General features: G+C 34.8%; 2 protein-coding genes across 5 annotated transcripts in view; one reads left to right on the top strand and one right to left on the bottom strand.

The window, feature by feature from the left end:
* LOC118195308 (uncharacterized) overlaps window positions 1-26,416 on the top strand; it is a 294,732-nt gene that overhangs the window by 54,379 nt on the left and 213,937 nt on the right. The window lies entirely within an intron of this gene.
* LOC118199623 (monocarboxylate transporter 12-B-like) overlaps window positions 1-26,416 on the bottom strand; it is a 173,923-nt gene that overhangs the window by 4,656 nt on the left and 142,851 nt on the right. For all 4 annotated transcript variants that reach the window (XM_085811144.1, XM_085811143.1, XM_085811145.1 and 1 more), the window contains exons 6-9: window positions 18,745-18,954; window positions 10,147-10,446; window positions 6,425-6,851; window positions 3,116-3,241 (exon numbers count right to left, since the gene is read on the bottom strand). In XM_085811144.1, the coding sequence (XP_085667270.1) occupies window positions 3,116-3,241; window positions 6,425-6,851; window positions 10,147-10,446; window positions 18,745-18,954 (1,063 nt within the window). The remainder of the gene's footprint in view (window positions 1-3,115; window positions 3,242-6,424; window positions 6,852-10,146; window positions 10,447-18,744; window positions 18,955-26,416) is intronic.

The raw sequence follows: 26,416 nt of genomic DNA on the forward strand, positions 1-26,416 counted from the left end.
TAGAATATAGAACTCTTAGAAAAAATGTCCATTCATAAAAATGCAGGCACCTTCATGTAGGGACACTCATATGAGGTTGCAGTCTCGGTGAACAATAACCGACCTGTATGAATGTGGTAGTTTATCGATATGCGAATGAAGAAAAAGCAGTAGAAATACTTGGGTACTTCTAAAATACTCAATCTTCAGAATAAATCTGAAACAGCACTTTGTGCACTTATTTTGTCGTATGTTATAGCGGCGGAGAGAAACTTGTGAATAGAATGGCCTTGTGCAATGCAATACCGGCTTCTTTCTTGACTCCTGGCATACAGTCAAATAATAAAGAGTCTTTTCTATAAGCTGATTTCATACATGCTATCAAAGAATCAGAAACTAAAATCTTTAGAAGATGGGGATAAAGAACTCAACCTTATTTACCCATTATCTAGAACTGTTATTCCATGGAAGCTGGTTTCGTGCACTGCTATGCACATTGCTCGAATTTAGTTATTTCAAAAAGCGCTCCAAATATTCTTGAGTGCTTTATCTTTTCACTACACTTTGTGGGCGTTTAGTAAATTTCAAAAAAGCACCAAATAGCTAAAAATTTCTTGATGCTTTTCTAGCTCGCCTTTTTTTTTCTAAGCTTGCCTTTTTAGGTTTGCCTAACAAAATAAAATTATTCATCCCGACTTATCAGTATCTTCCATAGAATTAAAAAAAAGCTTCATCGAGTTTTTGCTGCCGTGTTGGAACATCAGTCAGAAGTAAAAAAGCACATTCTTGGGCCCCCCTTTTTTTTGGTTGTTGTTGTTAAAATTAGAGAGATTTGAATTTTATTTCCTTTTCGTAACCTTCTGTAAAATATTTTCTGTCGCCGATGTTTTGTTCAGCATACTTCAAAATCTTCCTTTGGCATCCACAAAATTATCTTTTGCTTCGCTTTTAAAAATGAGGCTAGTGTGCATTTCTTTGAAGGATCATTTTCTGCGCTTTGGAGAATTATACGGATTACGCTAAATGAAGAATGAAACAAAAATGGGGAATAATATCAATCGAAAATGATCTATTAAATACACTGAAAGAAAGTGACACTTTTATTATTCATTTTATAACAGAACACTTTGCTTCATTCAATAGGCGAATGGAATTAACTTATAATTAGAAAATGTGTTAAATAATTTCTTCATTTTAAACATTTGCAGCCGTTAAAAAAAGTAGTTTAAAGTAGCTTAAACGTTTATAATTTCTAACTAATAAACTCAATGTTTTAACTGTAGAATCATTAGGTATTTTTAATTCAGAAGACACGAAAAATTTGCAGTGCCCTCGCTGGGACTCGCACCTGGACCTCTCGAATACGCGTGTAGTATGCTACCGTTACACCACGAAGGCACACAGAAAGGAGGAAAAAAATATCTTATATACATTTGTGAAGGGTAACTGGGAATTAGGGGACCCTGTCGCTAAATGGTAATGGTGAAGAATCATCATCTACCACCTTTTAGTTCCGGTACAGTTATTAGATTTTTTTTTGAAGCAAGAAACTCAAGAAATGAGTAATGACCCCGCCGTGACTCGAACCTGGATCTCTCGAATACGCGCTGAGTGTGCTACCGTTAGACCCCGAAAGCATACAGAAAGGGGAAAAATACTTTATATACTTCTCTTTTAAACAGCGACTGGGAATTAGGGGCCCAATGGCCAAATCCTCGTGGTGAAAAATCATCATCATCCACCACCTTTAAGTTCGAGCACCATTGTAGAGACATTAGGTTTTTTTGATACGGAAGACGTCAAAATGAGCAATGCCCTAGCCGGGACTTGAACCTAGACCTCTCGAATACGCGCCGAGTGTGCTACCGTTACAACACGAAGGCATGCAGAAAGGAGGGAGAAAATATCTCATAAAATGTTTGAAATTTATTATCCATCCTATTTTGCGAATAATGAAAATACTTGATTTTATGATAGCTTGCATAATCCTTTGAGTCAATACTCGCCCGTGAATCGCGTACTCTATGTGGAATCGGAGAGCATTCTTTAAGTATTTGTAAAACCAAAATCTTCAGGCACCAAAGCTAATCTATTGACTAACTAATCAGTTTCATGTTCTGCCCTTATTCGAAAATAAGACTGCATTGACATATGACGTAGTTAGTACACTTCAATAGTTTATTGCTAATCGAGGCTATTTTGTTCCTCAGCTATTCATAGTTTCATAGTTCCTTGTTTGTGTATTTTCATATGCATTTAAACAAATTGCTTTTTCGACCTAACGGAAAAAACTTTTCAGCAACCAATCACGTGATTTCTAAAGAAGTTATACACATGGCACATTATCAGAAGTTGTAGAGACATTAGGTAATTTAGAAACAGGAGAGATGTGAAATGAGCAACACCTTCGCAGGGAACCGAACCACGGACCTCTGGAATATGCGCCCAGCGTGCAGACCACTACACCACGAAGGACGCTAAGAAGACGGGATAAATACTACCTTATACACCCTCCCTTTTAAAGGGCGAGTGGGGGATAGGGGACGCAATCGCCAAATCCTGGGTGTGGAGAATCGTCATCCAACACCCTCTTAGTTCGGGAGCCAATGTAGAGACATTAGGTAATGTCGAAGCAGGAGAGATGAAAAATGAGTAGTGTCTTCGGCGTGAATCGAACCACATCTGGAATACGCGCCCAGCATGCAGACTACTATACTACGACTAAGAAGGCGGAAGAAATACCTTATAAACTTAGTAGTATTTTGCAACTATTTTCTTTGCTTTATTAGAAAAATCAAGTACTTTAAACCTAGGAATATAATTGGACTCTAAATAACATTACAGGAAACAACTGCTGCGTACCAATAACCCGAGTCCAAAGTGCGACGCAAACTCGTAGAGAGATATCTTACAAAACTTTAGAAAAATAAATTGTTCAACAAGACATGAGAAAGGCTATATTAGGAAAGGCTATATTAAGGAAAGGCTATATTGTAAAGGCATTGTATACCTTATTGCTTTGCTAAAATAAATACATAATTGAGTTGTAATTGACAATGATAGTTTTAAAACTCAAAATCCTGGATCTTCCCATGTCTCACCCTTTGTTGTTTTAGAATTAAATGAAACGACTTACCTGCGACTGGTGGACCAACAATCGAAGCAGCCCCTCGGAACAAGCTGAGAAGTCCAAATGAGTTGGTTAGCCTGTCCAGTCCCACCATGTCCACCAGAATGATTGAAGTCAATGAAATGTATGCAGCTGTGGACAGAAAACGAATATATATATTTAAGCTAACAGGCGATCGATTGAAAATATTGAAAAAAATCTTTACGCAGATTTTTTACAGTTTTAACTTCAAGTACTGTAGTATGCAAATTAATTAGAACAAAGGCGATTTTTTTTATAATTTGGGCACATACCTTCTTATGCAATAAAGTTAATACAATTAATAGGAAATATGTTCTCCTTTAGCAGAAATGACCTGTAGAACGGCGTGGTGTTGGTGTATTTAATTATGGCAAAGCACACTAGGGCTATCTGCTTAAGGGGAGGAGTGCCTTCGTGGAGGACTTTCTAAGGGAAACTGGCTCGTATACACGTTACACATGGGGAAAACCACGAAAACGCCCATGCAGCCAGCCCGTTCGCGGGATTCGAACCTCGGACCGAACTACCAGTGTTCAGGGACTTTACCGTTCGGCCGCTGGTGGGCCCTGTAGAACGAATTCTGCTATTCTTATGCTTATGTATTTTACTCCTTTGTCACGAAATCACTCTTTTATAACGTTCTTAATCACGCGTCCTTTTGTCGAGCAAGCCACTATGGTAAGATGAATGTGCCACAAGATTTCGATCAGATTTAAATCTTCTGAATTTCCAAGCCATTGTAACAAAACAATTTATTTTCAACATGAACATTCTGACAGATGTCGGATTATGGCATGAAGCAAAGTCAGGTTGCCACCCAACCGGTACAGTGGTTAGCGTCGCTGACTGCCGTGCCAAAGGGCCCGGGGTCGAATCCCGGAGAAGGCATGTTTGTTTGTGAATGCACAGTGTCCATGCTGCATGGGGGCACGCTAAATATGAGGGGAGCCGAAAGCAAAGCCCGCTCGAGAAGTTATTGGTAGGGGAAAGACCCGTCCCCCCGTGGTACTCTCCATCAGAATTGGGGGGGGCTTAGCTAAATCTAAATCCTAGCTAATCTCACTGTGACCTGTAAGGTGCTCAAGGCTGTTGCCAACGACAGGCTTACACTTGCGCTCCTTGCCAAAAGATATTTCGTGGACTTCGGCTGACTATATATCAGACAAATGAGCATTAACAACAACAAAGTCATGCTGGAATGTCCCTGCAAAGGTATTCAAGAATTGCACAACCCCTACGTTTAAACATTTCTGTATACTATTTCTGTTAATAGGAGTTAAAATTTCAATGTCATCGCTAGTGAAAAGTGTATTTTATGGTTTGTCGGATATGCAAAATCTTACTGATTCACTCTCGCTTCGTCTAGCAAGGTTAAATGTGTAACCACGAACAACTAAATGAATCTCATTGCTAAAAAGGACCTTTTTTCCAGTAATTGTAAATCATCTTAATAATTATTTTAGCTTCATTTGACTCATCAAAGTTCGTTTTTATTGTAATTGGCTTTCCGGTCCTCTGAGAAGAAGCGAGAAGTCTATGTCACACATTTGACGGATGAGTATCAGTACCAATAGGCAACTGCTTTCAAGGTTTCTCTACTTTTTGTTGGATTGATAAAGTTATTTCGGAGTAGGAATCGATCAGTTTTTGGAGCTGTTTTCCTTTTCGTTCTCCATTTGCCTTTCCTTCCTAAAGAAAATGCTCCATTTTATTGCGTCATCTCAGAATTCGAGAAACATTCGATTTTTCAAAACAAACTGCGAAAGAAATGTTTCTTACAGTCACTGATGTGTGATTTTTATGTGCGATAATCTTTGGTCCGTAGGCATTACATCCATTTTTAGTACGCTAAAATGAAAAAATGCGAAATATATTTTTAAAGTATGCAAAAGTAACTTATTCTTCTCCCAGAAACAAGCTTAAAATGTTGCAATAAACTTAATTAAATTATTTTATAAATTAGTCCTGAGTAATCAAAAACAGACATCCAGACGGCGTTAAGGCAGATAAAATTGCTTTGAGGGATCTGCTGGCGCGAGCTGGCAACCAACTGAAATTTTTATGAAAACATTAATATGTCCCAATTAATTTACACATAGCACTTACTGAGCTCTGGCAACCAACTTAAAATTTTATGAAAACATCAATATGTTCCAATTAGTTTACACATAGTACTTATTGAGCTCTAGCAACCAACTTAAAATTTCATGAAAATATCAATATGTTCCAATTAATTTACACAAGCACTTACTGAGCTCTGGCAACCAACTTAAAATGTTATGAAAACATCAATATGTTCCAATTAATTTACACATAGTACTTATTGAGCTCTAGCAACCAACTTAAAATTTTATGAAAACATCAATATGTTCCAATTAATTTACACACAGTACTTATTGAGCTCTGGCAAACAACTTAAAATTATGTTAAAGCATCCCTTTATTCCAATTAATTTACACGCTATAGTACTTACTGAACCCTTCCTAAACTTTAAACAATAAGTACTTTTCAAGCCCTTGCATAACATAGGCAAGGTGTTCCTGAATTTATTGAGCAACGCAAAAAAGAAGTATTTTCAAAGTTTTGTGAAACGTAACAATAGCGGTTTAAAAAGGTCTTTGTGCAATATAAAAAAGATTGTTTATAAAACTTTAAGCAGCTTAAAAAAGTGTTTTTAAAGTTTTTTAGCAGTTTTAAAACGGAGTGTTTATAAAGTTTTAAAAGTTATAAAGATGGGTTTTTTAAAGCATTTGTGGAGCCTAAAATCGGGGTGTTTCCCAATTTTTTGACAACTTTAAAAAAAAAAAAAAAAAAAAAAAAACTATGGTCGATTTTGTTTCTCTTTATGCAACTTAAATACATAGTATATAGAAAGCTTTTCGCTACTTAAAAATAGGATGTTTGTAAATTTAGTGTTTAAACTATAAAAAACGAGAATTTTTAAAGTTCTTATGGAACGTTTCATAAGAACTTTAAAAATGAAATTGTAATGGTTATTCTAATTTTCTAGCTAGTTTCTCTGATCTGGCTTATTTTGACGGCATCGCCGAAAGAACTCATTTTAGAAGAAGACATAAAATTGGCTAGAGCGGAGAACGAATATGATATGACAGTGTGGCTAAACATGTCGTGAGAACGAATGCATTGCTGTTAACTAATTTCTCCCACAGTCTCGCTGCAAATTTCAGCATGAGAGAATTGCTAGAATGGGCAAGTCCTGACAAAACCTGAAGAGAGTTTCTCGTATTTTGCCGATACAGACCAAACACAAATAAAAATAAATTCTTAACTCACACACAAAGAGACTGAAGAAAGTGCAGGCGGCAACAATGGTAGCATAGGAATTGCAGAAAGGCAGCACCAAAGTTGAGATTCCGCTGACAGCAAGGCACATGTTGTTCACGTCCAGGGCCTTCAGACCAGCCTTGTCCACCAGCCAGCCAAAAAGAAGCCTGCCCAAAAGATTCGTGATGCCGATGATAGACAGTAGAAAAGCAGCCGCATCACGACCCACCCCCTTCTGTACGGAACTGTCAGTGATGTAAAAAAAAGGCATGTAGAATCCCATCATACCCAAGACGTTGCCGATGCAAGCCAATAGGAAAGCAGGTTCTTTCAGCAAGGAAAAATCTAACGCTTCTTTCAATGTGTCCGCCATACTTTTAGGAAGCTTCGGGCATTTAGGATATTTCTTGGATTTCACAGATGCGGCAGTATTGTCCTAAAGGATAAAAGAACAAGAAAACAAAATAATTGCAGTCTTAAAACCTAAGATTACAGTCTGGCACCTCGAAACAAAACTTATCTTTAAATATTTCCCAAAAATTAAGAAATACTTAATAAATAAAAAATATTAAAAAAACTTTGCAACCTGATTTACATATTTAGATTCCATTTCATGTCCTGGAACATGCTTAAACTAAACAGCTACGTTAAAAATGCTAGCTTAAAAGTTAACATCCAGAAAAATCAAGATGCAAAGCATAAAAGAATACTAAATATTAAAAAAGGTGCTTAAAAATGGCAGTACCAAAAGGACAAAAATTTTGATATGATATTATTCCTTTTCAAAGGAATACCACAGGGAGATTTACGCGCTTAAGGTTTTAATTATTCAAGACGTAGTTTTGCATTTTTTGACCGGATGATTTTTCTCATGAGTCTTGCAAGAAACATTTCTCGTATGTGAAGAGTAACAGTTTCTGTTTGACTGACAGAATGGTAGATCATGTTGAAAACCGACATTTTATCAATACACGAACATAACACAGGCAAAACAAAAACAATTGTTTCGAAGTTTAAAAAAACCTTTTGGAACTGACATTAAAATAATTACATCCAGATGTACAAAAAAATGCATAAAAAGTAATAGAAATATGTCGATTGTTCTGAAAAGATTATTTTGGATTAACACGCGCAATCGTCTGTTATGCCGGACACTTTCTAGCCAATTACTAGAAGGCGTCTTACATCATCAGCACACCCACTTCTGTTGATGCCCCTCAGCGATTATTTTAAAGCATGAATAATTCTTTGTTGCCGTAATCAATCCCTATCAGTAGCTATTTCATTTTTCCAGAGATTTCATCGTCACATAGGCTCATGTTGGACGAGCACGGCGAATGCTCCAGTACTTTCATATCGTCACTGTTGGAAGAGATCCGTAACAGCATTTGCATTATGTCACCAGGCATTGTGAATGAAGATGATGGGATCGGTCACCTGAGACATCATCTGGATTTCGAAGAATTGTGAAGAATGCCATCATCATCTATGACAATGTACAGTATGATAAAGCGGTGGTATCATAGATCTCCTGGGCGAAGGTGGCAATGAATGCCGCCTTACCAACCCTTCTGTCAAGAGATGTTGACCATAGTCACTTGATATGAGCTTATGTGACCATGATCTTATACCCAAAATCAATGAAACCACTGCAAGAAATCCATTATAACAAGAGAGAGGAGGATATATGTGCTTTAAGATGATGGCTGCGAAACTTGCTGGTGGTGTATGACGCGTTCAGTTGATTTTTCAGAAGGTGGTAGACATGGCAGGCGATTACATTGAGGGATTTTAAGTGTCTGCACCCATAGTAATAAAGTCGTTTAAGCACTATCGACTTGTTGCTACAATTTTGTATCCAGCTCTTGTATAAAGCACTCTTATTACGAATCTGGTGAGTTAACATTTTCCACCACGCATTTGTCATCATTTATACAATACCAAACCTTAGTTCTTAAACCCTTTTCTTCAGTATCAAGCATTATCAAATCTTAGTTCTTAATCATATTTTACTTCAGAAATGTTTCAAAATTACTGCAAATTTTGAAAGAGCAGAAAAAAGTTTCATCAGCACACCTTTAAAAGCATTACATCAGTATGCCTTTAAAAGTATCTATAACGTATTATGATTTCGACATACTGAAAATTCTAAATTCCTTAAAATATTTTTCATAATTATTAATAAAGTTTGAAAACGTAAGGGGAAAATTATATAAATTGCAAAATATGTATATAAACATAAGAATTACAATATCTACAAAGCATTATATAAGTCTATTTTCAAATACATCTGATGTGTGTCATTTTTTAATACCTAAAAAACCGTGCCATTGTTTAAATGTCACCAATTTCATATCGCGACAAAACTGAAAAAGTTACCACTTCGGGTGTGGGAAATATTTCTCATAAACCTCATCTTCTATGACATGTTAGACTGATCCGAAGTTTTTACCGTTCCCTCCCCCATTTTTTTAGTCCAAAGGGGCTTTGTCTCTGAAGGAGTATTGTTTTCGTTTTGCGATTTTGCGTCGAATCACTATAAATGGCGAATCACTTTTCAAACTGTTGCCACCAAATCCTGCATTATATTTGAAGAAATTGAATAATGAAAAATCTGCGTAAATGTATGTATATTTCTCGCATTGTGATAAAACAACGGTACATAGTGCCATCGAATTTTGAATGACGTAATCCTCCTACGTGGAAGACCAAATTTGAAATTTGGAATTTGTTTTATTATCAATTTCATATTTTGTAAAACTTTAACAAATTTTTGATGAACAAACTCAAGCATTTCAAAGCCAGCAATGACAACGTTGTACAAAAAAAACATTTTTATCTCCAGCGCGTGAGTCTCTGCATCGAAAATTCTAAGGATATGCTCATTTTAAAACTGTTTTGCGATACTGCTGTTGAACTGAATTTTATGGTGTAAATGCGAAGAACGTAATATTTAATAAATAAATGTAACACACAAAATGTTAAAAAAACGCCCCTATGGACGTAATTTAAAATCTGAAACGTTTCAGATTTTTTTTTAAATATTTTTCTTTAATTATCACACTTCAAACAAATTGCATAACTATCAATAAAGTTTGATAAAGTAGAATGTGATGTGTTTTATTTATATAAAAAAATACTTACGTATATGTACGCTACATCTAGTGAGTATCACTTTTGTTTTTTCAGAAAGGAGGAAGAGGTATAATAAAGAAAGAAAATGCCTGCTTCTAAGGCCTAGGAAGATAATTCCTTCCAATCAATGCACAGTGAAGTACGTGATGTAATCTTTCTTTCAGGCTCTTCCAATCTGTTCAATTGCATAGTATGGCATTCATTAGAATTTCGATTTGATTAAAAAATCCGACTGTAGCCTCTTTTAAAATTACGGGGCTGCTAGTAAAAATGACTGATGAATATTTTTATTTAAAATTCGTCATTATTAGCAGCTGCACAATAAATAAATATTAAAAAATTCGATAAGTTATGTTTTTCGAAAATTCTTCATTTGCAAGAGTATTTTTTTATCTTCCAATCCTTAGGATATGCTAAGGATAGTATATACTATCTTCGGTATATGGGGCTTGGGAACAGTTGATATTTGATATACTAAATGATAAGATTTAAAATCTAAGTAATATTTCATGTTAAGTTACTAATATTGAATTAGAAGAGTACGCGTCTTGATACTTAATTATTAATACTTAAACATAAGTCTTGGTAATATTTACTTCATCATCCGAAGCATCAGGAGGTATTGTAGTCACACTAGCCATGTAGGAACGTATATCCGCTCGCGATTGTCGGTACTGAGGTAAATTTACGATGCTTCCGCTATAGAAAATATCTTTTCTATAGAGTGGCCTGGCGAGATCTTTTCTGTTGGACAAGCGTCGTTGTCGCTGACGAGCCGCCGACCAGGAATCTCCACGAGGGCTGCCTTGAATAGCATAATTGTTATTGGATGTCGGGCACAAAACGTTAGCTGACGCTGGCATGGTTGCTGGCATCGTAAATCGACGCTGCAGCTCCTGAAAGTGAAATTAGAGACATTAGAATCGATGTTTCTTAGTACCTTGGAACTTCGATTATTCATCAGTCTCAAGACCGTCGTCTTGACGCTTATGATAAGAAAGACAAATAATAGAAAACCTTTACAAAAGAAGACCTAGTATTTTTAGCATAATGTAGCGTGCGTGTGGGTTCGTAATAGATTAAATGCATAAGTCTGATTTAAAAAGAAAGTTAATAAAATTTATTATTATCACAAGAAATATAAAAAAACTCTGGATTTTTCCTCAAACATATTCGTACAGCATTGCAGTATCACGCAATATAATCAGTAGCTATATTTTAAACTACTAAAACATTAAATAGAACGCAATCCGAAGCGCAGAGAAAGCTAATCCGATCTCACCGCGAATTCGCTACAATCAACAAAAACAGTTATCTAAACAGCAACTGAGCTGAGATGTTTTTCAACGGCTTTTATATCTTTTTAAATCGGCCGAGAGAGTTCTTGCAATTTCTGGAAAGAAAAAAAGAGCGGAATTGCGGTCTTTTTTTCTTTCCAGAAATTGCAATTCAGCTCTCTAACATAGTAGCCAATTACATTTATTCAAACTAAATATCATCCAAGTTCCAAGTTACACTTATGCCGAGATTATCAAGCATTCTGCTTGATGTGTTCCGGCTGTCATCAGATGTTTGCTCTTTGGGCCCTGAAAAGAGAATAAGTTCGAAGTGTGAGTCCAGAAGGGCAGGAGCTAATGGCGAAGGGGCGTGACCAGTTGTCACATGGAGAAATACCTCGCTAAAATTGCAATTAAATACAGTACAAAACATATATGAAAGTAAATTAAATATCAATTACCGAGATAAACTTTTATTCAATGTTAAATGCACGTGCGCTTGTATTTTTACCTTTCCGGTGTAGCTTTCTCTTAAAATTTGTCACGCGCTGCATTGCACGGGGAAATAAAAAAAAAAATAATTATAATTCTACTAAAAATGTCTAACTAAATACGAAATTCATAACAATAGTACATTTTAAGATTTACTTCTTCCGCTGTGTGCAGTAAAAATATAATGTTTAAAACAAATCCAAATCATTCTCCAGGGCTACAGCAAGATAAAGAAAAATTACCTTCCTAGAATGCTTTAATTTTTCAATTAATTTTAAATTAAAATGCATTTTTAATTCTAATTCAATTGCTACGGCACACAATATAGTTTTTATTTATTGTTGACATCTGTTTTTGCATGATTTCCTGCTTGCAGAATTTAGCAACTCAACAGATAACTAGTCTCTAGATTTCTTGATTTGACGGACAAGGTCTAACTTTCTTTCCTCCAATCATTTCTGTAAGCGGAGGAGAGAAATGTAAGGAATTAAAGACATCTCTCCCATGTGGCTTTTGATGTAGTGCTCAGCATATCCAGCTAGACAGGAAGCTTTGGGTTAAACTTATAAGACATTTTCGCCCTTCTTTCCGCAAGCCTTAGTGGTGTATTTGAAACCATACTCTACGTGTATTCGAGAGGTCCAGGGCAAGGGCAATGCACACTTTCCCGTCTCTGGCTTCAAAATAACCTAATGAGTCTACAAGTGGCATCCGAACTAAAAAAGGGTAGTAGACCATAATTCGTCACCTCCAGGATTTGGCGATTGGGTCTCTTAATCTTCGGGGATAATTTTAAAAGGGGGAGTATATAAGGTACTTTATAAGGTATTTTTCCCACCTTCTTAGCATGCTTTCATAGTGTAGCGGTCAGCACGCTCGACGCGCATTCGAGAGGTCTGTGTTTCGAGTCCCGGCGAGGGCATTGCTGATTTTTCACATTCCTGCTTCAAAATAACCCAGTGTCTCTACAGTGGCGACCGAATTAATAAAGGTGGTGAATGATGATTCTCCACTACTAGGATTTAGTGATTGCGTCACCTACTCCCCAGTCGCCCTTTAAAAAAGAGGAATATATAAGTTATTTCTCCCGCCTTCTTAGCATGCCTTCATGGTGTAGTTGTCAGTACGCTTGACGCGTATTCGAGAGGTCCGTGGTTCGAGTCCCGGCGAGGGCAATGCTCATTTTTCATATCTTCTGCTTCAAAATAACCTGATGTCTCTACAACTTTACCCATTATATATTCCTTGTTTCCGCATGCCTTCATGGTGTAACTGGAAGCATACTCGACTCGCATTCGAGAGATTCAGGATTCGAGTCCCGGCGCGGTCATTGAACATTTTTCACGTCTCCTGCTTCAAAATAACCTAATGGCTCTATAAACTCCATGCAAGGGTGAAGCTGATATTTCCTTTTAACCCTGTGGAAGTTGCTTCATTAATTTTAAGAAATCTTGTATTTCTTCTTTATTCCTGATATCGCACAGTACACAGATACCTAGGAGACTGGTAGCTCAAGCGCATTTTAAAGTAAATGTAGCATATTGGTAGAAAGAAATGGCGTGTGGCATTTTCTTCTACTATATAAGGTACTTTATACTTTTTTGATTTGAAGTAACAATTGCCCAAATAACAGTCTCCCGCCCCTCTAATAGCAGTCACGTATCTTAACCCAAAATGGCTTTTAGTCATGCAGGAGACAGGAGACCACTGGGTGAGCAGCTGTGCCACCATGAAGACTTTCAGCTTCATTGCTCACTTAGTGGGACCACGTTTATTCAAAATTTTATATCACAATAAAAATTTGATTTTGATGTATACAAAATTTTGACATATACTTGGCATACATTGACAGAATTCAAGCAGCAGCAAATTGCAGCTGAAGAGAAGGCTACTGCATGCTGGAATGATAGTAGGCTTGTAGGGTTTATATTTATTTTAACTAACATTTATTTTAAGCTATATTTCCTGTCAAGCCTTTACTTTCCCCTGGAATTGCCAATGCCAGAGTATGTAAATTTTAGTAGAACGAGCAGAGTATTCAAATTTTTAGCAGAAGTATTTTGAGTTAAATAGAAGGGAAACGAGTTTGTAGGTGTGCTTCTTGATTCACGAGCGTGTGCTTCTTGATTCACGAGGTTGCTAGGTAGAAATTTAAGAACCCCGTGTTTCGGCCTGTGTGCCTACTCCGGCAGTTAGTTGAAACTTTCAACTTCTCAATCCGAAAGTTTGCTGAATCTCAGCTGTATCTTAGAACGCAGTTAAGATAGTTGAAATTATAGAGCCTCGTAGATAGTGACTTCATTAATTATGCATCCTGTTATTTATTTTTAGTTGTACTTTTCTCTTTTTATTTAACCGCCGGGTTTACTGGACGATGAAGGCAATGAACTCAAATGCGCTGTGTTGACTTCAAAAATTTCAGATTCTAGAGAAACAATTATTGCTGAATTGAAAGCTGATCATGAGTTTGGAAGTATCTATGCGTATTTGAAAGACCCCGAAAGCTTTGAACACACAGATATCGATGCGTTAAAAGTAGAGCAGAAACTATGAAATAATAGATAATTTATTATTTTATACGAAAACAACAAACGAAAATTTCGAATATGAACCAGTCATCCCAGCCTCGCTTCGATTAAGCATTTTGAAGGAATTACACGACGCGAAAACAGCGGGTCATTTAGGGGTCAGAAAGACTTTAAAAAGGGTACGCGAGGCGGTATATTTCCCGCAATTATACAAAATAGTAACTGCTTATGTCAGGTCCTGCAATCAATGTCAGTTAATAAATGATATTAATTACAGCCCGGCCGGGTACTTAAATAACATTTGCGCTACATTTCCGAATGAAATTTTAGGCATAGATCTTCTTGGTCCTTTCCCCCAGAGTAAGTTTAATAAAAATCGTTTTCTTGATGCATTCTTACAGATACATTTTAAAATACGGTGCACCGATAAAAGTCATTAGCGATAACGGTAAACAATCCGTTAGCCAAATATTTGAAAACATTTGCACTGGACTTGGCATATGCCATATCAAAATCGTTCCGTATAGACCACAGCAAACATCGCAAAAGGTTAATAAAAATATTGTAAAATAATTCGAAGATGGTAGCACACATCACAAGCGCTGGGATGGCTACTTAAATGAGTTAGCTTATGGTTTAAGAACAGAAAATCATGATACTACGGCAAAAACTCCAGCAGAATTATTTTTAAGACGGAAGTTAATTACGCCAATATATAAATTATTCTTTGTGTAACAAAGAGAGCAAGAATTCAAACGAAAGGATGTACAGAAACTCAGTGACCAGGCGGTTAAAAGTTCGGATACGGGAAGAAATAGACAGAAACTGTACTATGATCGGAAACGCCGTGAAGCAGATTTTAAAGTTGGGGATAAAGTGTTAAAGCGGAAATTTTCTTTATCAAGTGCCCCAGACAATTTTACTGCAAAGTTAGCTCCAAAATTTGAAGGCCCCTATGTAATTCAGGAAATCAAGGGAGTCGTATTGTACCTTAAGAACGAGAGAGGGGAAATTTGTAAAGCAAGTCCCGACCAGGTGAAAAAATATTATAATCAAAAAATTTTGAAATCCTTAAAAGTTTCTTGCAGGTCTCAAGCGCAAAAGAAGTGGAAGGTGCAGAAGTAACGCCACCCGCTCCACCACCCAAGAAGCAGAGAACAGAAGAGGAACCTAGCCCTTCTACAAGTCGTGCTACGGTCCCGAAAAGAAGAAAAGAAAATGTTCAGACTCCAGCATTTAATAAAAGAAATCAACGCCGCCGCGTAAAGAATCTTTGGTAAATAGGAAAAGACCAGTTACAGCGTCCCGCAGTAGAAATTCTTCGTCGAGGAAACCACTTCCAGGGCCAGATAGTCAGGAGCAAACAAAGCCGCCGTTCACGAGAACAAAAAGACAGAAGGAGGAACGAAAAGACCACCACCAACAGAAGAAATTCAAGCACGATTCCAGACCAGAGGCCGCCAAGACCAGCCGTTCAGGGGCAAAACGGAAAAGACAGGAACCCGAAGACTACCACTCCAAGAGGCCGGCGTACAGAGGGCGAAAAAGAAAAATCACCATGGACGAAACTCGAAGAACCCAAAGGAGATGATTGACTTCCATGGATTCCATAACGTGGGAGCAGTTCTGACAGAAGAGGATGTCGGAGTTCCAAGCATCGAAAACTCAAAGATAAGTTAAAATCTTCTATAAATTTTTTCTTTTGTTCCGAAATGTTATGCGTAAATACGAAGTTCTATGTTTTGACGGAAGTCAATTTGTCTCGGTTGAGACTTAGTTTTGTTTTACTTTATTTAGCTAAGGCAAAAGTATTATTTTCTTTAAGTATAAAATCTAAGAACAAGCAGTTTCTGTTGGTCGAAAGACTAATTCTGTTATGTTAAAGCCAAAATTTGGCCGAAAGTAAAATAACTTCGTATTCTTGTATTAATGAAAAATTTAGTTTCAGTGCCGCCAGCTTGGCGAAGAATGCGTGAAGTAAAAATTTATTTTTATCTTATTCATTGTATGGTAAATTGTAAAAATCATATGTATTAGTATTTTGTAAATATACGTAAATACTTGAAAGTTATGTAAAAGTAGAATTTAGTCTAGAAGCATAAAATTTTAGATGCTAAAAGTAAATACTCGAAAGAAATGAATTCAAATTTAAGTATTAAACTGTAGATAAAATCATGCTTTAGAGCGAAAGCCTGCATGTCTAAAGATGAATGAGGGGGAATTAGAATGAATGTGTTTTGTAGGGTTCTCCACCTACACTTGAATTTTAAGAATGTTAAACATAGCTCATCGAGTTTCAGTATGTCGATTAAGGTGTGTCTATTTGGTTGTTGGAATTCTAACAAATCGTTGTGGTTAGGGGAAGTGTTGTAATACAAAAACACGAATATTCCCGTTTGACACCACACATGGTGGAGAACCAGGGTAAAGTTAATTTCATGTTTCAATACTTGAATGAATGTGAATTAAGCAGTTAATTAAGGAAAATAAAACGATCAAAATCGAAAAACTTTATCCAGTGTTAAGAAAGTGTAAATCATAATGTATTTAGAAGATACTGATACTTATTCCTTCCAGATGCTGGAAGGAAGAGAAAAGTTTGATTGGTGAAGACCAGGAAAGGTTCCTGTAAGAAAAGATGGTAAAATTATGTACCTACAGAAATTTATTCTAATTTTTGAGAAAACAGTTTGTTTTATGTAAACGAGGCTCCTGAGTTTTAGATCAGAATATGGAAACTTTTTCAACAGGTCGTTTCTAGGACCTGCTTCCAAGTTTTCCAAATTCTGGCAGCGGCAAATGTAGGGTTTATATTTATTTTAACTAACATTTATTTTAAGTTTAAGCTATCTTTCCTGTCAAGCCTTTACTTTCCCCTGGAATTGCCAATGCCAGAGTATGTAAATTTTAGTAGAACGAGCAGAGTATTCAAATTTTTAGCAGAAGTATTTTGAGTTAAATAGAAGGGAAACGAGTTTGTAGGTGTGCTTCTTGATTCACGAGCGTGAAGGTTGCTAGGTAGAAATTTAAGAACCGCGTGTTTCGGCCTGTGTGCCTACTCCGGCAGTTAGTTGAAACTTTCAACTTCTCAATCCGAAAGTTTGCTGAATCTCAGCTGTATCTTAGAACGTAGTTAAGATAGTTGAAATTATAGAGCCTCGTAGATAGTGACTTCATTATTTATGCATCCTGTTATTTATTTTTAGTTGTACTTTTCTCTTTTTATTTAACCGCCGGGTCGGCGTAGTTTGTGAGCGTCAAGTGAATGCATCTGTAACTTCTAAAGTGGAATAAAAAGGGAGTTAAACCCTTCTTAAGAGTTTGCGTAATTTCCAGTTCATAGCAGTCACTACTACTGTTGGGGCAAGTTGGGGCCACGCAACGCCACAAGCTCGTGAGAATAGATAGACGTGATTCTAACGCCGTGTTGTCTTCGATTGCGGGAAACTGCACACAGTGACTGTCTGCAACAAAATATAACCTATGAAGAAAAGAAGGCAAGGAGAAAACATCGCAGTTCTAAAACATCATGGTACAAAAATCGTCTTCGAAAATAAAGCGTTTCATAAACTTGTCAGTTTAAAAACATCGTCGTAGAAAATATCGTGGTAAAAAAAATACCTACAAATCATCGCATGACGATAACATCGCACAAATTCGCATCGCACACATTTAAAAATTGAAAATGAGTAGAATGTTAATACAACTTACAGCACTTAATATAATTTTAAATTCACGTAGTTAACTAAGAAAGGTCTTTAATAAATTAATCTTTTTCACCAAGTTTTACTCATAATTTTCACGAAAAACACAGCGTAAAAGTTTTTATAAAAAGGAAGGTAAATAACTGCATGAGGTTACCTATATAAATATTGCTTAGTTAATTATCAAATTACTTTTTTCACGTTTTTAATCTGATATTGTTTTGATGAAAATTATATCTTGTTTTGTTTCCGTTTATTCTTGAGTGCCCCTAACATTTCTTGCGCTTCCAAAGCTTTATGCGAATACGCATTTACAACTTTTAAAGCTTGAAAATCGCATCTGTGGGATGTTATTGTCATGCGATGATTTGTAGGTGCTTTATTTTTCACTATGATATTTTAGACGACGATGTTTTTAAACTGCAAAGCTTTCGAACTGCTTTATTTTTGACGACTATATTTTGTACGACGATGTTTTAGAACTGAGAAGTTTTCTCTTTGCTTTCCTTTCTTCCACGATATTTTGTACCATGACGTTTTCGCCTTGCGTTTTCTCGGAGATGTTTTCGGCTGTAACTCCTAGCAAGATGCTGTTAGGTTACACTGTAGTGCGACTTTAAACACTCAGAAGATGTGTTTAGAAAGTTTTGGGGGGGGATAATCCAGGATGCCCTGAGGATGTTGAAAGTACGATTTTAGATTCTAAATCATTCCGTATATCGCCGATATGGTCTAGAAAGGATGTTCTGAGAGTATGTTTGGGAAAGGTATCCCTGGACGTCCTAAGGATATTATAAGTACGACATTAAATCCTTTCACTATCTCGTACATTGTCGAGGGGATCTAGAAGGGATTTCCTAAGGATATACTAGCACGTGACATTAAGTACTGGAGAGGATGGGATTGTCTTTAGGATGTGCGTTGAGCCTGGGAGCAACATCTGATACATCGAGTAAATTTTTTGGTCCATGTAGGTAAGATGAAATAATCAGTACTTATAGTTTAAAAAAACATTTCTGAAAATTGTTCAAACTGCGTCTATTATTCGCGACATCAACATACATCTTAAACTGGCCCTCAGCGCTAACATGACATAATCTATCAATTACGGATTATTACATAAATTAATCAAAAATTAGGCAGCTCGCTTAGTTTATGAAATGCATCTGTACATGAGAACAAAGAAGTCTTACTTTTACGTTGATGTGACTGTGGCAGATTTTGATAGGTGCCTGCGGAGTTCCTTTGTCTTCCACGAGTGCTCCTAGGGAAGCACCGTCCACGTGTTGGGCGGAACCAGTTGGCGCTTCACTTTTAACTCTCAAACCTGGAACTGCATCCACAGAACAACGCAAATGCTCGTCTGGTACGAAGGTTGGCAGAAGATTCATTTGTTTCGGAACCTAAATATACGGAAAGTTTTACGACAGATTACTTAAAGATTTGGACAGATTACTTTAATGATTTGGCCAGATTACTTAAACTTTAAATATAACATATATTTCTTAAAATATTTAACAGTAAATTTTAAAAAAATGAAGAAAACTACACCGCACTGCACCACACTAATAAAACTGTTGTATAATTTAGTTCCTGTTTACTCCTAAACCAGTATAAAAAATGATGAGCGATACCATATTATTATTGAGATATTGCATTTTTAGGGTATCCGAATATGGTCGGAGCTAACGTTTTAAAAAACGTAATATACAAACATTTTTAATCACAATTTCAGCTTTAGTTTTTCCTTAACGTTAAAGACAGAGTAGCAGTATTGGAAATAAATTATTCTTATTATCTTACAAAGATGTTAATTAAGTCCTAAAAATCAGAGGAATGTTTCAAAAATGCTACAGGAAACATTGATGCATATTTCAAAACATAAAATTAAACATATGCTTCTTTCTAGAGCTTGTAGCATTGTTTAAAGGATATTTTAAAGGGCATCAATATTACAGATAATAGAAGACTAATTACTACGGCGTTTTTATCATGCTGTAACTTAAAAAAGGAGGTTATTTATTTATTTATTTATTTATTTACTATCAGATGAATAGCTGCACCGCCTTTAAGACATTCAGCTTTTATGCTCAACTGGTGGAATCATCTACCAACTGTGTTGTTATATATAAAATTCAATAAAGTTTTAGAGTTTGATAATTACCTATAAAAAATTAAATATCATGAAATAAATATATAAATGCATGAATAGATACAATAAATAAAAATTAAAAATTTAGAATTAGATGAATGCCTAAATACAATGTTGTTATATATGAAGTCAATATAGTATTAGAATTTTAAGAATCATATAATAAAAATTTTTAAAAATTAAACATATAAATACATAATACCTAAATAAATATGTAAGTAAATGAAACATAAATACGTAAGTAAATACTTAAGAAGATCATTACAAATTTTGAAAATGAATAACATAATGTAGGAGAATAATAGGACTGAGAATGTTAAGTTTTGTAAACAGTTTAGAATAAGAGTATAGTTTTTGATTATGGAGAATGAAGAGCAGTAATTGAATAAAAGTTGATGAGAAATAGTATTTGAATGAATTAGGATGACTTGAATGAAAAGTTCTTGGAAATTCTTGATAGAGTTGAGAGAGTTGATAGAGTGATTCTTGAGTAAAGGTTTTGACTAAAAAGGAGGTTATTATTAGATCCATTATTAGATAATATTATTCACACTGTGGAATTTCCTTTCGTGCGTGCGTTAGAAAACGGAATAAATAGGAAGCACGCCGAGTTTTATAAAAATGGGATAGTACTAATTTGAACTATCATTTCTGAAGTGAAAAAATTTAAAGTGGAAAACAGTTCTCATAAGAATTATTTTGAGCTCAAATTATTATATTTGCACTAGAAAAGATATGCTAACTTACGTAAAACTCGTAACATTTATAGCTTATGCCCTCCCCTTGATCAGAGATAACCATTTTATTTCTTTTAGCCAATCTTTTCTTTTTTTTTCCAGGCAATGTTTATTTTAGGCAATGAATAATGTCCAAATTCACTTATTCTTTTTTCATCAGTTCTGAAAAGTCCTTTCAATGTGTACACACAAGGATGAATATCAGTAACTTCAACAATGTCTTGCAACCCGTGAAAACGTCTGTTGAATTGTTTGATAGCTATCATGTTTCTGATGTAGGGTTTATTTTTTAACAAAATTGTCCTTTGAGATGAATTCCCACAAAATTTCCTTGAAGGTCATGAGTTTATTCTGTTTTCTCCTCTGTAAATAACTATACTATTAAAATCTGTGCACGTCTGTCTGTCTGTCTGTTTGTTTGTAACATCATCTCCTCCGGAACGGCGGGAAATTGAGTTTCGGAAGAGGCACTTCCGGATTCCCCCCCCCGAAAAAAAGGCCATTTCGACCATTTTTATCTTCATACGATTTTAATTAGCCAAGATATTAATTAAAAATTCTGAAAACGCTTATTATCTCCTCCTCAAAGTTCCTTTTTTTCGCTAAGCTTCATTGCTGTTTGGCGTGCTGAAGCGCGTTACGAGGTGGAATTTTAGCATTGCTAGCCCTCTTTTCTAAACATAGAAAAGAGGGCTAGCATTTCAGGTAGAGTAAACATTTTCACGAATTTTGAATCACGTGGCTTGTTTATTCGTCCTTCACAGTTTCTGTGTTTTTCCACAGTGATGTTTTTTATGAAATGTTCTTAACAAAAGCTGAAGTTAGTCAAGCCAACATAAAGCTGAAACACTGCAATTTTTGCAAGACAACGTGAAATGAATCAAGCTAACATAATGCTGAAACAATTTAAGATTTTTTCAAGAATAGAATAAAGTTAATCGAGTGAAGTCAAAATGAAGCTGAAATATTTTGAGAATATAAACCTTATTTCCTTCATATTGAAAAAAAAATTTCATGTGTCTATAGAACTGATTTCATTAACATTTCATTCATTGGCCGCAGCTCGCTAGTTAATCCATAAAATCTGAATGTCTTGGACGTATTTCCTACATTTCGTTGCAGCTGCAGTGGCTTGCTAAAATTTTTACTAGCTATCGGAATTTGCAGTGCACCAACCTTACTCTATTCTACTCATCATAAAGGTGACATCTGACCTAAGATCTTTATATACACGAAACGGATTAAGTCATCTTTATTGAGTCTAAAATTTACAAATTTACATAGGTATTCGGGTTCATTTCCTGGGATATAATGCACTTTTATGCTTCAAATGATCGGTATAATTTACTCTTCGAAATTTAACAAAAGACTAATCCTGCTTATACATATATAGATGTTATATAGACCATAGATATACATGTGGAATTTTAAATCCATAGCTTAATATTTTTCCTCGCGCGCTGTTTAATTTTTAGCTGTTGACTGCACGAATGAAACTGATAGAACTCTCGCCACTTTGTTTTATGAGAGGATCTGTAAGATGTTATGGATGTTGCGTTAATATATATACGATGATATATATGTTCTGTTAATAGATGTAAGATGTTATAGATGCTGTATTAATAGATCAATGATCTTATAGATGTATTAATGTTTTATTAAATGTGTTTTGTTTGAATATGAATTGTGATTTCGAAACTAAAGTACCCACAAAATTGGTGTCAGAGTCGGGATTAAATTACAAGCAACGAATAGAGGAATATGAAGCAATATTGGATGAAAGAAGGAATACTTCTGTTAATAGTGAAATCGATGCATCAACTGTTCGAATTTTCAACGACTCTTCTTTTACTGCTGTTGATGAAGATCATGAGCTAAAACAAAATATTAGTAAGTCATCAGTTCAATTTCCGTTTTCACAGTTTTCAAATATGTATATAAATTTTAATGATATTGAAAGCTTGATTTCTAAATTTGATGGTAATCCGTATAATTCGGTTGACAAATTCATTCAAAACTTTGAGGATGTATCTAATTTGTTAAAATTAAATGAATTACAGAAACTGATATTCGCCAAAAGATCTTTAACTGGTAAAGCAAAATTATTTATTGAAAGTGAAATGAAAATTAATTCGTGGAATGCAGTTAAGGCTTTATTAGTAAATGAATATTGGTGTTCAGTATAACTCTGCTCAGTTACACAAATTATTATCAAAACGTAAAATGCAGGAAAAAGAATCTCTATATGAATATTTTTTTGTAATTAAAAATATATGTTCCAAAGGTAATATTGAAAACGCCGCTTTATTTGAATATTTTATTAATGGTATAAAGGATTCTACATTTAATAAAGATATTCCTTATGGTTGTAAAACGTTGGCAGAATTTCAGGAAAAACTTAAGGTATATGAAAAAATTAAACAAGGACTATGATAAAAATAAATCCGTTAAGCCTAATTCTAAAACCAGAAGTGACCATTTTGAAAGTAAAATAAAAACAAATAATCGTTGCTATAACTGCGGAAATCTTGGTCACGTGGAGAATTTTTGCAAAAGTAAGAGCAAGGGAAAAAAGTGCTTTCGTTGTAATTTATTTCGACACGTAGCCGCAAAATGTATAAAAAACAAGAAGAATATAAAAGATCTTGCCAGAGTGAATCATATATTTGTAAAGAAGTAGTTAAATGATATGCATAAAATTATATCGATAGATAATGTAGAAGTAAAAGCTCTCATTGATACAGGAAGTGATATAAATATAGTATCGGAAGATATTTATAAAGTAATTGGTTCACCTAGTATTAATTCTTCGGATTTGATTTTAGTAGGCTTTGGTAACAATGAAGTAAAACCTATTCGTTATTTAAAAAGTTCCTTACGAGTTGATGATTGTGAAATTAAATCAAATATTTATGTTGTGCCTCAAGGAACAATAAAAGAAAATGCTGTTATTGGAAATGAATTGCTTTCGGAAATGGAAATTCTTATAAACAAGGACGGCATATCTATGAAAGTAGTAGAAGATGAAACTGAATTGAATTTAATGTATATAAGTATTGATCAAGAACATGAGTTAGATAATAGTTCGTATATTAATAAAGCATGCAAGTCGAAAGTAAAACACTTAACTGGAAGTTATATTCCTAATAAAACGAAAACTCCTATAGAAGAAACAAATGATGCTTTAGATGAATTAAAGGAAAAGGTGTCTCAGGAAGAGAAAAGTGATGTTAAACGTGGATAAGGAAAATTTCAAAATGTAGAGGAAGAGAAGAACTCTATTCTTAAAGGAAGAATAAAAAACCCACCTAAGAATCTTCAGCAAGTCAAAAAGGGTAATGAAAGAATTAATGAATCCAAAAACCTAAAAAAAAAAACCTGTCCACTTTAGGGCCAAAGAGTTATAGAAAAAGAAAGAATTCAGAATCTGAGGAACTAGTTGAATATAATGCTGGTGAAACAGAAATATCAACAGTAAGAAAGAGTAAACAGCAAGAGAAACTTTCAGCTAAAGAACTGGATCCTGGTATATCTGAAAATCTTAAAGGAAGACAAGCCAAAGGAAAATCTACTAATATTGAAATGCGTAGTATTTCAAAAGATGACCAACCTATTTCTTTGAGAACCAGACGTTCACCAATTATAGGTAAAGAACAACTAAAACTGGAAAAAACTATTTTACAAATGGATTTGGATGCTAGATCTTTGGAAATGAAACTTTCTGTATCAAAATAGACTGTAGAAATGTTACAGAGGCAACTATCAGAAGCAAAGAATAAAGTAGATGCTGCAAAATTCCAGAGGAGAACCAAAGATAAAATCCTGTCTGAGAAAGAAAATGAAGTTCAAAATGTTAAATTGAACATGCACGAAATGCTAGCTTTAGAAAAAGATTGCATGAGGTAAATTATGGAGAAGAGATTATTTGCTAAAAAAGCAGAATTGGAAAGAAAAATGGGTATCACTCATGAAGAATTTCGTCAGTTGCTAGAAATTCTTAATGCTGATGATTGGGAACATTATGGAGACCTATGTGCTGCTGATGATGTTCCAACACCGTCTAGCGCGACTTCAACATCAACTTCCAAATCAACTAAACATAAGACAACGTCATATAAGAGGCGTAAATCTTTCCTTGAAGAATCTTTTGTCTCCAAAAGAAGATTTTCTAAAGCAATATCAGCTGTTAATTTTATATTAGGAGTAAGCAAACATAATGCTTCTAATTTTCAAGCAGATACTGATTATACTTGTGGAAAAGAAAACCTTAAAGAAACAATTGATGCAAAAATTCAAAATAGTTTTGAAACTTACCGAGAAGAACTTCGAAAAGATACAAAGAAACAAATATTTAAGGTAGAAGAACGAAATAAGAAAACACATAAAACATATAACCTTCGAAAACATTCTCCAAAATGTTTTGAAAGTGATGATTTAGCAGCAATCAAAACAAATCAATTTGAACAAAACCTTAAGTTAAAATCCAAGTATTTAGGCCCATATAAGATTATCAAAAATAAAGAATAATGACTCCTATGATGTTATAAAAGAAGGAGATCAGGAAGAACTGCAAAAACAACTACATGCGCTGAGTACATAAAACAATGGACTCAAACGGAAGAAGATGTATAAAATAATACTGACTATGACGTTTTAACCTGACGTGATAAAATTGATAACCAAACAATGATTTTTCATCTAATAATAACTTTTATTTCAGTTAATGTTATTTTTAAGATGAAATAAACTTTTCTAAAAATGTTAAAGACTGAAGATATTTTTCGATTTAGATGAAGATTTCTAAAAAATAGAAGGAACTGTTGAAGATGTTATTGTTGCAAAGATGAAGGGCAATTAAGATGTTTCCTTTCAATTTTGTCCTTAGCACACAATCTTCCCCTCTCCCTTCGTATTTCTTTTCAGGTTTCGGCTTATTCTTGATGATGGTTCTTTTACCGAAGACAACGATGATGTAAGATGACCAACGATTTATGATGTCAATGTAGAATAATGTCGTCGAGGTCGACGCATAGCAGGAAGGCCGAATATGGGATTTTAAATACATAGCTTAATATTTTTCCTCGCGCGCTGTTTAATTTTTAGCTGTTGACTGCACGAGTGATATTGATAGAACTCTCGCAACTTTGTTTTATGAAAGGCGCTGTAAGATGTTATGGATGTTGCGTTAATATATATGCGATGATATATATGTTGTGTTAATAGATGTAAGATGTTATAGATGCTGTATTAATAGATCAATGATTTTGTAGATGTATTAATGTTTTATTAAATGTGTTTTGTTTGAATATGAATTGTGATTTCGAAACTAAAGAACACACATACATATATAGATCAACGCCTTGTTTATGGATGCAACAGATTACGTTAACTATATATAGTTCTTAGATATATGGAATAATCAATATTTCATTTATGGTCAATAGTTTGTAAAAATAATCAATAATTCATCAAAAGACAGCAATCCGGTAATGCAGTAGTCCATCAGTTGTCAATAGACTGTCAATAGTTGTTCAGTAATCAGTTGTCAATTGTTCGACGATCTGTAATTACATGTTTTCAAACATCAGTGGTTCATAAAATAATGAGTCAATTGTTCACTGAAAATGTAACTTGGTACTGCCTTATTATTCTCCGGAGCCCATTGTTATACCCCATATTACCCATTGATGCCGTTGCTCTTCTTATAAGAGTGGAACCCCTAAGAAGAGTTGAGGCATTGAAATTTTAAATTAAATTTAAATATTTAATATTAAAATGTTAAATGTGTACTAAAATCAACAGGGCACTAACCATACGTCTATTATTTTATACTTGAACAAAGATAATACAATGACACAATTCCTGAACTTTGCAAACTTTGTAAATTACTGATATTTGCTGCAAATTGCAATCTTACCTGTAAAAGCTTGGCCAGGACCTCTGTGGTACCACAATTGCAATCTTACAGGTAGAAGA

Source organism: Stegodyphus dumicola, chromosome 2 (assembly GCF_044657685.1).
Source record: "Stegodyphus dumicola isolate Sdum_Otavi_A_Nest chromosome 2, ASM4465768v1".
In the NCBI taxonomy this organism is placed as follows: Eukaryota; Metazoa; Arthropoda; class Arachnida; order Araneae; family Eresidae; genus Stegodyphus; species Stegodyphus dumicola.